The sequence below is a fragment of the Odocoileus virginianus genome, chromosome 26, assembly GCF_023699985.2.
Source record: "Odocoileus virginianus isolate 20LAN1187 ecotype Illinois chromosome 26, Ovbor_1.2, whole genome shotgun sequence".
Classification (NCBI taxonomy): domain Eukaryota; kingdom Metazoa; phylum Chordata; class Mammalia; order Artiodactyla; family Cervidae; genus Odocoileus; species Odocoileus virginianus.
In genome coordinates this window covers 39,948,236-39,960,713 of record NC_069699.1, presented here as the reverse complement: position 1 = coordinate 39,960,713, position 12,478 = coordinate 39,948,236, and the positions used below count along the sequence as shown (strand labels likewise).

The following is a 12,478-nucleotide window of genomic DNA, read 5'->3' as shown; positions in this document are numbered from 1 at the left end:
GTAAAACTTGCTATAAAGTTCTAGCAAAGTCTCTTCTTCAGAGATGGAGGCGTGAAGTTTGGTTTAAGCAGAACTCCACATTCCATGTCCCTCAGGGTTTACCATATAAACTTGTATGAATACATTGAGAGCTCTGTGTGCTTGCCAAACATGCTTTCTGGGTTAAAAATACACATCCTGTGAATTCTGCTGCGTGATTAGCTCGTGTGCTTAGTGAGAGGATGGAAGGTGAAAGGTAAGCTAGGGATGTAGAGACTCGCCATCAGCTGGTGGGCATGAAGTGAAAAACAGCCTTCTCTGGACTGCTGCCCGCCTCTTTGATTTCTCTTGCTACTGTTTGTCACAGCAGCTGGATGCCAGAGAAACTTTGCTGAGATCTGCTTTATGGAGACAAACTGCCCCTTCCCCACAAAGACATCTCCGTTTTGATGATGGAGTTAGAAGTCCCACGAAATAAGCCTCATGTCTTTGTATTCTTAAAGAATGCTTTCTATATGACTTAGTAGTTTTTCTTTTTTCTTTCCTTTTTTAAATTTATTTTTTGGCCGTGCCTCTTGACATGTGAGGTCTTAGTTCCCCAACCAGGGATCAAACCTGCACCTCCTACATTGGAAGCATGGTCTTACCACTATACTGAAAGGGAAGTCCCAATAGTTTTTACTATTGTTAGGCAAAAGTCATTCTCTTAATATTTCATAGTTTATCTCTACTATTTCTACTTGTTTATTTCCTGATTTAAAAAGTTTTTTTTCCCCTCCTTGCCTCCCATCCCATTTTGACATTGCAGTCACAATCTGTGTATGATTTTCTCATTCCATCCTCCTTTCTCTTAGGGCTTTGCTTTGACTCAGAAATTGCCTTATTTGGAGTAATGCTTTGAATCTCTGATGCTCATGTGATTGTTTACTTTTCATCACTCTATGATATCAGCCTCTCTGAACAATTTCAGGCTTATTCTGATTGCATATTGTACTTGAAACAGTTTTATATTTTCATCTTTTAAACTGTTGTTTCTTTAAGCCAAAGCAGTTTATTTATGATAAAGAATAGAAAACACTTGGTGTGGTTCCCTGCTCTTATTAGTTAATGTTCCCATTACAGGAAAGTCTTGAGTTTAAACTAGCTCATTTTTTATTTCTTTGTTCTCAGAGTAGTTGTTCAATTTAAGATATATTGGAAGGTTTTTATTTGTTGTTTACTTGTACCAACCATTTCCCTAGTCAGCTAGCTTTCCAATATTTCTGCCAGATTTTCTCTCAATATAAGTGCACAGAAGATAGTCTTAAATTCATGCCAATAATGTTTTGATACATAGACTGTTCCTTTAAAAAAAAAATCTGTTTCTGTATTCTTGAAATTGGCTCATTTAATTTTAAATCTATTCTTGAATTTCAATCTTCTTTCCTCTTTTTTTCTTTATTCTTAGGTTTTAAGACCAATAGCTTTTAGAACTGTTTTTATAGAAAGTCAGACTATCTTCTTACAATGGGACTTGCTTTAAGTAGTTTTATTTTTCTGCAGAAAGTAATAACCTTGTGAAAGTCTGTATTATTAAAATTTGCAACCTCTCAGAAACAGTCTTTGCAGTAATAATAAACCTTTCTTTCTACTATGTGAGCTGCTATTCTCTGAAGGGAAATAAATTGTCAGCTTGATGTTGAATGCTATTTGTTAATTTTTAAATTCTTTTAAAAAAATTCTTATTTATTTGGCTGCCTTGGGTCTTAGTTGTAGTGGGCAAGCTCAGTAGTTGTTCCATATAGGCTCTGGAGCACGTGGATTTTAGTTGCTCTGTGTGGGATTTTAATTCCCCGACCAGGGATCAAACGCAAGTCCCATGTATTGCAAGGTGGATTCTTAACCATTGAACCACCAGAGAAGTCCCCTGGTTACATCTTGATGTTAATTCTAATCTCAGTTCCTTAGTTGCATTTCCCTTTATTGACCTTCTAGGTAACTTTAGCTCATTTTTATCTGTGATGTTTAGAGTTGGATCAAAGGAACATTTATGTGAATTCTGATTTGATCCCTCATTGGCAATATGATTGTGGGTGCTATGATCTTTTCAAACCTCAGCTTCCTCTTTTATAAAATGGGATGGTAGTACCTATTTCATAGGATTATGAGAAATGAGACCGTTTTTACTAAGTGCTCTAAGTAATGCCTGATATGCAGAAATACATGTTACTTAGAAGGTAGAAAACCTACTAGGGAGCATGAGGCAGGGTTTGGAAGATCATTGTCAGTGGGACCTTTCATGTTGAAAGCTTCTTTTTATTCCCATTTTCAAGATAGTGAAAGCTAATTGATGTAGCTTTATTGTTCCTGTTAACGAAATAGGTTTCTGATAATCTAGCAATTGTCTAACTTTTAAATTACCGGTATACATGCCATTTAAAAGATTTGGTCCAAGGACTTATTTTGATGCCCTAGTCATACCATTATTTTTTTATAATGAAACCTAACTTTGAGGTTTAGAAATATTCTCCAAGTTGGCATTTATTCTTCTTTTCTGTTTTAAGGTCCCTAGGGAACTGACACCCATATCTGATGGTTAGTGCTGTTTATCTGCTGTTTTCTGTTGGTTGTAGCTATTAATTTTCATTCTGTGCCACATAGTAATATAGCTACTATGTCTTATATTTTTATCAGCCAAGAAATAAATTTGGTTCTGTTCTATTCAGTCTTTGACAATATTTGATGGTTTTTTACAATTCTATCATGTTTTCTGACCGTGCTTTGGTGGTGGTTCTCAAATGTTGTCAAACTTATTAAAACCATCAGTTCTACTTCTTGGTAGTTTCTCTGCAGAAAGGCATATGTATATGGATCAGGTACAGATTCAAGAATGTTCACAGCAGCATTATGCACAGTAGTTCAGAACCGGGGAAAAAACCCAAAAGATTTTCAGTATTCAAATAGGTTAAAAAAAAAAAACACTGAGGAATATAGGATGAACAAAGTTCAAAAGCACTAAAATTATATTATTTAGTCACACATATTTGAGTAGTATGACTATAAAGAAATGTGAGAAATTAGGTACCATAAAAGTCAGGATGGTGCTTATCTTTATGGGATTGGAAAAGCAAATGTAGAAGGCTTTGGGGGTGGTGATTAGGTTCTGTTTCTTAATTTGGACTATAGTCATACAGATGTTTTCTCTTTAAAAGAAAAAAAAAAGACTATATTAGCCTATCCATTGTGTTTTATGCACCTTCCTGGATGCTATGTTTTATACTAAGTATGGTTTAAAATAGGGGAAAAATGAATAATTACCTCTGTAAAGTAACACTCAAAAAGAGGGAGTTTATTTTTTAAAAAGAAGATCTTTTTTTATCTTTCAGTTGTGCCACGGGAAGTAGTTCTTTCAAGACCTGCAGTTATCATTACAAGGAAGTTCTGTTTTGCCTCTGAGGGGTCTCTTACTTCCAGTAATCCTAAATAGCTGAGATCTCCACCCCACGTTTGAGAACTAGTAGTCAGAAACCTTTTTGAAAACAATAATCTTTTCCTTAATATTTTAATTGCAGGGTACTAATGATTCACTAGAGCTGATCATATAATCTTAAATAATTTCAGTAGTGATAATAGCAGGTAATTATTATTTAGCACTTAATATTGATACTGTTCAAAACTTTTTAATTGTGTTTAATCCTTAGTTTTTTAGAATGAGGAAAGTATTCAAATAATTTTTCCAAGTTTGATCTCTAAAAATAAACACCTAATTTATTCATCTGGCAAGTATTATTAAGCATCTTACTATGTATTTACCTGGCATTATTTTAGCTTTGTGGTGTATAGAAATGAACAAGACACAAGACACAGATAGCTTTGCCTTCATGGAATTTACATTCTCTTGAGAAAAAAATTAATAGACTAATAATATGTTGAGTAGTGATAAGCCCATTGAAGGTAAAAATGGAAGATTATAAGGCAGTGAAAGTGAAAGTCACTCAGTTGTGTCCAACTCTTTGCAACCCCATGGACTAGTCCATGGAATTCTCCAGGCCAGAATACTGGAGTGGGTAGCCTTTCCCTTCTCCAGGGGATCTTCCCAACCTGGGAATCGAACCCAGGTCTTCCACGTTGCAGGTGGATTCTTTACCAGCTGAGCTACAAGGAAAGCCAAAGAATATTGGAGTGGGTAGCCTGTCCCTTCTCCAGGGGATCTTTCCAACCCAGGAATCTAACCAGGGTCTCCTGCTTTGCAGACGGATTCTTTACCAACTAAGCTATCAGGGCAGTTCAGTTCAGTTCAGTCACTCAGTTGTGTCCGACTCTTTGCAACCCCATGGACTACAGCACTCCAGGCTTCCCTGTCCCATCACTTAACTCCCAGAGCTTACTCAAACATATGTCCATTGAGTCAGTGATGCAATCCCACCGTCTCATCCTCTGTCGTTGCCTTCTTCTCCCACCTTCAATCTTTCCCAGCATCAGGGTCTTTTCAAATGAGTCTCTTCTTCACGTCAGGTGGCCAAAGTATTGGAGCTTCAACATCAGTCCTTCCAATGGATATTCAGCTCTCATTTCCTTTAGGATGGACTGGTTGGATCTCCTTGCAGTCCAAGGAACTCTCAAGAGTCTTCTCCAACACCACAGTTCAAAAGCATCATTCTTCAGCGCTCAGCTTTCTTTATAATCCAACTCTTACATCCATTCATGACTATTGGAAAAACCATAGTTTTGACCAGACAGACCTTTGTTGGCAAAGTAATGTCTCCGCTTTTTAATATGCTGTCTAGGTTGGTCATAGCTTTTCTTCTAAAGAGCAAGCGTCTTTTAATTTCATGGCTGCAATCACCACCTGCAGTAATTTTGGAGCCCCCAAAATAAAATCTGTTACTGTTTCCATTGTTTCCCCATCTATTTGCCATGAAGTGATGGGACCAGATGCCATGATCTTAAGTTTTTTGAATGTTGAGCTTTAAGCCAACTTTTTCACTCTCCTCTTTCACTTTCATCAAGAGGCTCTTTAGTTCTTCTTCACTTTCTGCCATAAGTGTGGTGTCATATGCATATCTGAAGTTATTGATACTTCTCCCCACAATCTTGATTCCAGCTTGTGCTTCATCCAGCCCAGAATTTTTCATGATGTACTCTGCATATAAGTTAAATAAGCAGGGTGACAATATAAAGCCTTATAGATGTACTCCTTTCCCTATTTGGAACCAGTCTGTTGTTCCATGTCCAGTTCTAACTGTTGCTTGTTGACCTACATACTGATTTCTCAGGAGGCAGGTCAGGTGGTCTGATCTTCCCATCTCTTTTAAGAATTTTCCACAGTTTGTTGTGATCCACACAGTCAAAGACTTTGGCATAGTCAATACAGCAGAAGTAGATGTTTTTCTGGAACTCTTTTGTACCTATCAGGAAAGTAGTTACTAACAAAAGTGTTATGTGGGATTTGAATAGATTTGGGATTAAGCTGAGTGAGTTGTACAAGTGTCTGGGGAAAGAGTGTGTGAGATGGAGAAAAACCACATGAAAACCCAAGGCAAGTCTAAAGGAGTTTTAAAACAATAAAAATGCCTTTAAGAAATAAACAAAAGGCCAGATAGTAAGTATTTCAGGCTTTGCATGTTAAAGGGTCTCTTTTATAAGTACCAACTCTGCCATTGTGGTGGAAACCAGCCATGGACAATATGTAAATGAATGAACCTGACTGTGTTCCTATAAAACTTGGTTTACCAAGCAGGCAACAAGCTGAATTTGGCCCTGTGGGGCCACAGTTGGCTTACAGACCTTGTAGATCATGGTAGGGACTTAAAATTTTGTTTTAAGGATGATAGAGTTTTGAGCAATAAATTTCTCCTAATGTGTGTTTATAATTTTTTGAAGAAGGTAGTACTTCAGTCTTCTAGAGAAAGATTGAAGTGGCTTTTAGAACCTGTGTTTATTCTGTTTAATTATTTGCTATATTCATATAACAAGCATTTGTAGAACCTGTATTATGTGACACAATTGTGTTGAGAAATTACTAATAAGATACCTCCTGCTTTCACTAGACCTAAAAGATTTATCTTGGTAATCCATGAAAAGTATCTGGCACTATATCTGATGTATAGTATTTGAAGTAATGAGTATATTCTTCAAAGAGTTTATAGTATGGTAGTTAAGATGGACATAAATAAATATATGCAGTATAGCTTAATAGAGACACTAATGAAGAGCTATGGAATGGGAGAGAAGAGATACCAAATTCATCCCAGAGAAAGGAAGAGAAGTTTTTGCGAGATGGGATAAGCTCCTGTGAGATTTCTGGGTGAAGATGTTTGAGAAGTAGTTAGACATCAGGGTTTTGGAATGGAAGAGAGTGAGAACGAGACTAGGCATCAATATGTAGAAGTTAAGTGTAGCAGGTAGTTAATGCTATTAATATTTTTTTGAGATTTCAGAAACTAATTTCTTTTTTCTTGCTTGATAGAACTATAAAAATCTGTACTCTGCTTTCCCCCAGTGCAGACAATGCTGCATTGGAAATCTTTGTACAAGCCTCTCTCTTTCCAGTGTGATGTGCAGAAGAGAGGTTGTGGCGTCAAAGGGCCTCAACTTTCAGCATTGGGATAGTTCCTGCCAAATCGCCCTCTGAACAAAATAATCATACTGATTTACACTTCCCCTGAAAGGACAGAAAGCTACTCATTTACCCACCCCGTCTCAGTCAGTACTGAAACTCAGTATATTGCCAGCCTGATGGGCAAACAATGCCATGGTATTGTGTTAGTGGGTAGACCATGGATTTCTCAGGTTTACTAGACATTTGCATTTCTTGGCCTGTGGATTCTGTGTTCCTGTTCTTTGCCTTTCTTTCCCCTGTGTTATTTGACTTTCTGTTATTAGCTTTTGGAAGGTGTCATATCTTTGTTTGCCTTCTTCCCAGGCCCTTTCCTCATTCCTTGCTTTGTTTTTGGCTATGACTGCCTTCTGACATACTGTTTATTTCTTTATTGCCTGCCTTCCCAGCACCATTAGAATAAGAACCAGGAGGGCAGGGATTTTGTCATTTGTTCAGTCTAATGTTTCCAACACCTGGGACAGTGTCTGGCACATAATAGTTAATGGTTAATGGTTCAATGAATGAATGAAGTGATTAATAACCTTTATCTGTTATTTGTTTTTCAAACATTTTCCCATGTTTGCACTTGCTCTTTAGCTTTGTTTATGGTGAGTTTGATCATGTAGAAAAATTTAACTTATATGAGATCATATCTATTAGTTTTTTCACATATGACTTTTGAAGTCTACAGTTTGCCTACCCCCTTTTTACCCCTTTATTCCCTTCATTCACTTCTCCCAACTCCCACTCCCCACCTCTGCAAACCACCAGTCTGTTCTGTTATCTATGAGCTTGTATGTTTGTTTGTTTTAAATTCTACACATGAGAGAGATCATATGGCATTTGTCTTTCCCCGTGACTTCTTAGCACCGTGTTAGCACTTAGCACTGTTTTAGCACTTAGCACTGTGCTCTTGAGGTCCACCCGTGTTGTCACAAATGGCAAGACTTCATTCTCTTTTTATGGCTGAATGATACTCCATTATATATACATGTCCATTCATCTTTGGTGCCTTATCTTGGCTGTTGTAAACAATGCTACAGTGAATAAGGGTGTGCATTATTGTTCTTCCAGTTAGTGTTCTTGTTTTCTTCAAGTAAATACCTAGAAGTAGAATTGCTAGATCATATAGTAGTTCTATTTTGAAGAATCTCCATACTGATGATTAGTGATATTGAGCATCTTTCCATGTGCCTGTTGCATTGCCTTTCGCTAAGTTGTGTCCAACTCTTGTGACCCCATGGACTGTAGCTTGCCAGGCTCCTCTGTCCATGGTATTCTCCAGGCAAGAGTATTGGAGTAGGTTGCCATTTCCTTCTCCAGGGGATCTTCCCAACCCAGGAATTGAACCTGGGTCTCCTGCATTGTAGGCAGATTCTTTACCAACTGAGCTACAAAGGAAGACCTCATGTACCTATAGGCCATCTGTATATCTTCTTTGGAAAGATCTCTGTTCAAATATTCTGCCCACTTTTAAATGAAATTCTTTTTTGCTTTTTGACTTCTTTATACATATTTAGATCATAATCAGAAGAAAAGAAAGTCAGTGAAAGCCTGAGAAAAAAGGAATGAGCAAGCACATACACAAGAAGTAGGAATGGGTAGTATCCTAGAATCCAAATGAAAAGAGTTTTAAAAAGGAGGCAGTAAACTTGATTAAGTGTGATGAATGGGTCCATTCATAGTAAAAGATAAAAGACATAAAACACAAGAACAGAGAGAATGAGAGTAGAAACTTACTTTAGAACATAAAACAGACAGACAGTAGAGTTAGAGATTTTGAGGTTAGAGATTTTAGAGGATGGAAAGAAAATTCTTAATGAATATGAAGTTTTCTTTTGAGGTGATAAAAGTATTTTGGAACTAGATGAAGCTGGTAGTTCCATATTATAGTGAATATACTAAATACCACTTTATTGCTCACTTTAAAATTAATACACTATGTGAATTTAACCCCAGTTCTTTTTAGAAAAGACCATATACTGAGGTACTGAAATTTAAGAACACCAGAGATAAAGAAAAGATTCTGAAAATTGCCAGGGAGAAACAAAGGATCTCATACTGTATTATTAATCATAATAAACTAAATAATATAGTGATAAATAAACCCTGAAATCATAACAGCTTAATTCAGCCATTTACTTTTTTTTTTTTTTTTTGCTGTGTCACAGGCTTGTGGGATCTTAGTTCCCCAACCAGGAATTGAACCCAGGGCACGGCAGTGACAGCCCAGAATCCTAACCTCTAGGCCACCAAAGTGAAAGTAAAAGTGCTAGTTGTTCAGTCATATCTGACTCTTCGCGACCCCAGGGCCTATAGCCCACCAGGCTTCTCTGTCCATGAAATTCTCCAGGCAAGAATACTTCTCCAGGGGTCTTCCCCACCCAGGAATCAAACCTAGTCTTCTGCAGTGCAGGCAGATATTTTACCATTTGAGCCACCCAGGAAGCCCACTAGGCCACCAGGGACCTCACAAATATTTCCTTTTCATTTATGCTACATGTCCATGGTGAGGGAGAACATTCTGTTCCATATTGTTACTCAGGAATGGAGATTAATTTGAACACTTTGTTTCTAGAGTGGGAAAGGAACAAGTGTAGAAAAGTCCTGCTCTCTTTTAAATGCTTCCGCCTTGGCTAGAACCAATCACATGGACCTTCTTCAGTTAGGGACTTGCAATGTGCAGTCTTCTCAGGTGCCCAGAAAGGTTAGGCAAACCAGGTGCTGCTGAGCACAAGAAATCTCTACCACGCATACTGAGGACCAAGGGTCTGACTGCCAGTAGACTTACCTTCCAATTTGAAGCTAGAAGACAGTGAAACTTTTTTTTTTTTTTTTAAATTCTGAATGACAGTTTTTCCTGTGAAGTTATGTATCTGTCAAACCATCAGTCAAATGTGAGCATAGAACAGTAGCATTTTCAGAGGAGCAGAGTTACAAAGCATTTACCTTCTATCAATCTCTTATCCAGAAATTATCAGAGGATATGTTACACTAAAATAAGAGAATAAAATAGGAAGAGGAGGACTTTCCTGGTGGCGCGGTGGAAAAGAATCTGTCTGCCAATGCAGGGGACATGGGTTCAATCCCTGGTCTGAGAAGATTCCACATGCTGTGGAGCAACTCAGGCCATGTGCCACAACTACGGAGCCCAAGCGCTGCAACTACTGAAGCCTGTGTGCCTAGAGCCCATGTTCCACAAGAGAGGCCACCGCAATGAGAAGCCCATGCACCGCCACTAGAGTGTAGTCCCCACTCTCTGCAACTAGAGAAAGCCTGCACACAGTAACAGAAGACCCAGTGCAACCAAAAACAAATAATTAAAAGCAATATTTGGAGTCTGGGAGCATGGGATTCTGCACAGGATATAGTTCAGGCTGGAGCAGGAAGGTGAAAGGACTAGGGGAAGGGAGAGACAGGAATATTTGATAGATTCCTGGTATGTTTGATGATATTTAGAGTTTTAGGGTTCTGTAAGAACTTGGGCTGTGTTTGAGATATATTTTTTAAGTTGGCAAAGCAAAAGAGGACATTATAAGTTCTAGAAACACTAAATGTATAAGAAGAAAAATATAATTATGGCATATAACTCAGATGCAGATAATAGTCATAAATTCTGATTGCAGATGGACAAAATGTAACTCTTACTGAGAATTAGAATATGAGAGCTTAGTCATCTGTAAGAGATTATCAGTAAATAATGCCTAAAATGGAAAAGTTAAGAAATAGCAGTATATTACTTAGAAATGTGAATGTAAATACCAAAAGAAATGACTAAAAGCTAAAAGTTGTTGTCTGTGGGAAGTGATTTTTCAGGAATGGAAAGGAGTAAAACAGGCTGAGTAAAACATCTTATATTATATATCTTGTATAATGCCTTTTGAAATTATCTAAATTTATGACTTTGTCTTTTCTTTTTATCAAGGAGGTAGGAGCAAACAGTGCCACATGCCACACAGAGCCTATATGAAATGAAAATTATGAGTGATCTCAGAGCTGTTTCAGTGGTTGGGTGATAGTTATAGACCAACTTGCAGTGGGTTGAAGGGTAGAAGAATAGAGAAATTATTTCAGATATTGCAAAAGTGTAAATTGAAGGAGACCAAGTGACCTACATCATCAGATAATGGGATATACAGAATTAGATATATTATCCTCCTGACTGAAAAGGTAGAATATGAAAATCCAACTTTAAATAAATGATAAAGAAACTACACTATACATTTACAGAGAATGAATGCCCCATAGAAATTTTTTTAAATTTATTTAAATAATTATCTCTTCTAAAATGATTTATTTTACTGAAACATGTCATACAGACATCTCTGCTAAATTTTATCAATAGGGAAATGTAAGCTGTTGGTATGATTTGTATTCTTTATCTAAATGAAATACCTTCCTAGAATTCCTTTATTTCAAGTTAATATTGTTGATTTAAAGAGTGTTGCTTTGTTTTTTCTGAGTCTTTTAAAAAGTGCAAGGCTATAACAATAAGGTGAAAAAAAGATTTTTAATAATAAAATAAGGCAAAAATTAATGAAAACTGAAGGCAGATTTTTTTTTCTTACTCTCGGGTTTCTGCATTAACCTGATTCCTCTAGTATAGTTCAAGTTCTCTTAGTTCCCCCTTCCAGGTTCAAGTTTTTGTTCAAGCCTAGTCATGGGAGTAATGCTATCATCTTTAAATTTGGTCATGGAATGTGTTACACTGCCCTGCTCAGGGAAATGCTTGCTGCTCAGTTTGGGCTTGGATAGTAACGTTTATTTTCTTTGGCAGAGAAGCTGATCGTCGAGGGGCACCTAACCAAAGTAGTAGAAGAGACAAAGCTTTCAAAAGGTTGGTTTTCTGTGGGATTTCTGTGGCATTTTTTGTGGGTTTTTACAACTCTTGGATAATGAAGGTTAGTGTACATTTCCAAGGTCATAGCACTTTAACCATAAATTTATGTCTTATAGCTCACAATCCAGTAACAGTACCAGATAATAATATAAAACAGTTGGAGTTCTGTCTTAAGAAGAATATGTTCATTGGAAGATTTCTTTTTAAAAGGGTATATATGTGTGGGTTTTTTTTAATGCTTAGAATAGGTTTCGTTAGCTACTAAAGATTTGTTGTGATCTCTGTCTCACTTCCAGCATTATTTTCAGCTTTGATATAAAATTTTTAATCAAATAAAGTGTAAACTTGTTTGAAACAGATGAAAAATGTTTTCAGTTCTCTTTTTCTAGTTATTGTACGTTTAATATTTGTTATGATATTTAATATTATCTTAATTGCTGGCATCTCAATTTGATTTAAACAAAAGTGATTATGTAGAACCTTATATTTTATGATGAATAGTCCTATAATTGCTTGAAGTAATTTATTCTGTTAATTATTTTCTATAAAAATTGTCAGACCTTAGTAAAGAAAAGTAAGTTTTAAAGCATCATGTTGTCAAGTCACTTTTATGTGTAGGGAAATTGGGCAAATAAATTTAGTGGAATATGTTCATTATTCATTCTAGGACTTTTATCAGGAGAACATGTCAATATAAAATTTAAAACTAAATTCACAATCATTTGGGTCATTAAAACAATGAATAATAAAAGGTTGCTGTTCTCAGTTTCATTAATTCTGTTTTATGACAGTAACTGGATCCATTTGGCTTTTAAAAATATTTAAAAGGATAGTGTTATCCCAACTATCTGGTGGCTTCCATTTGGAATTTTGTGCACGGCACATGCCATATTTGGGGAAAGAATGCATAAAATATGCATCACTAATATTGTTCTGGCAAACAGGCATTGAGTTTCAGAACAGTGAGCTATTTTTAGTACGTATGGCAATTTATTTCATCTTATTAAAGTGAGATGAGAACAGATTTTAAAATAGCTTTTACTTCACCAACTAAATACCTTTTCAGATTAGTTGGTTAA

At 36.5% G+C, this 12,478-nt stretch overlaps 1 protein-coding gene across 34 annotated transcripts in view; it reads left to right on the top strand.

The window, feature by feature from the left end:
• SLMAP (sarcolemma associated protein) overlaps window positions 1–12,478 on the top strand; it is a 146,471-nt gene that overhangs the window by 107,246 nt on the left and 26,747 nt on the right. For all 34 annotated transcript variants that reach the window (XM_070455870.1, XM_070455861.1, XM_070455867.1 and 31 more), the window contains one exon: window positions 11,337–11,396. In XM_070455870.1, coding sequence (XP_070311971.1) covers window positions 11,337–11,396 — 60 coding nt within the window. The remainder of the gene's footprint in view (window positions 1–11,336; window positions 11,397–12,478) is intronic.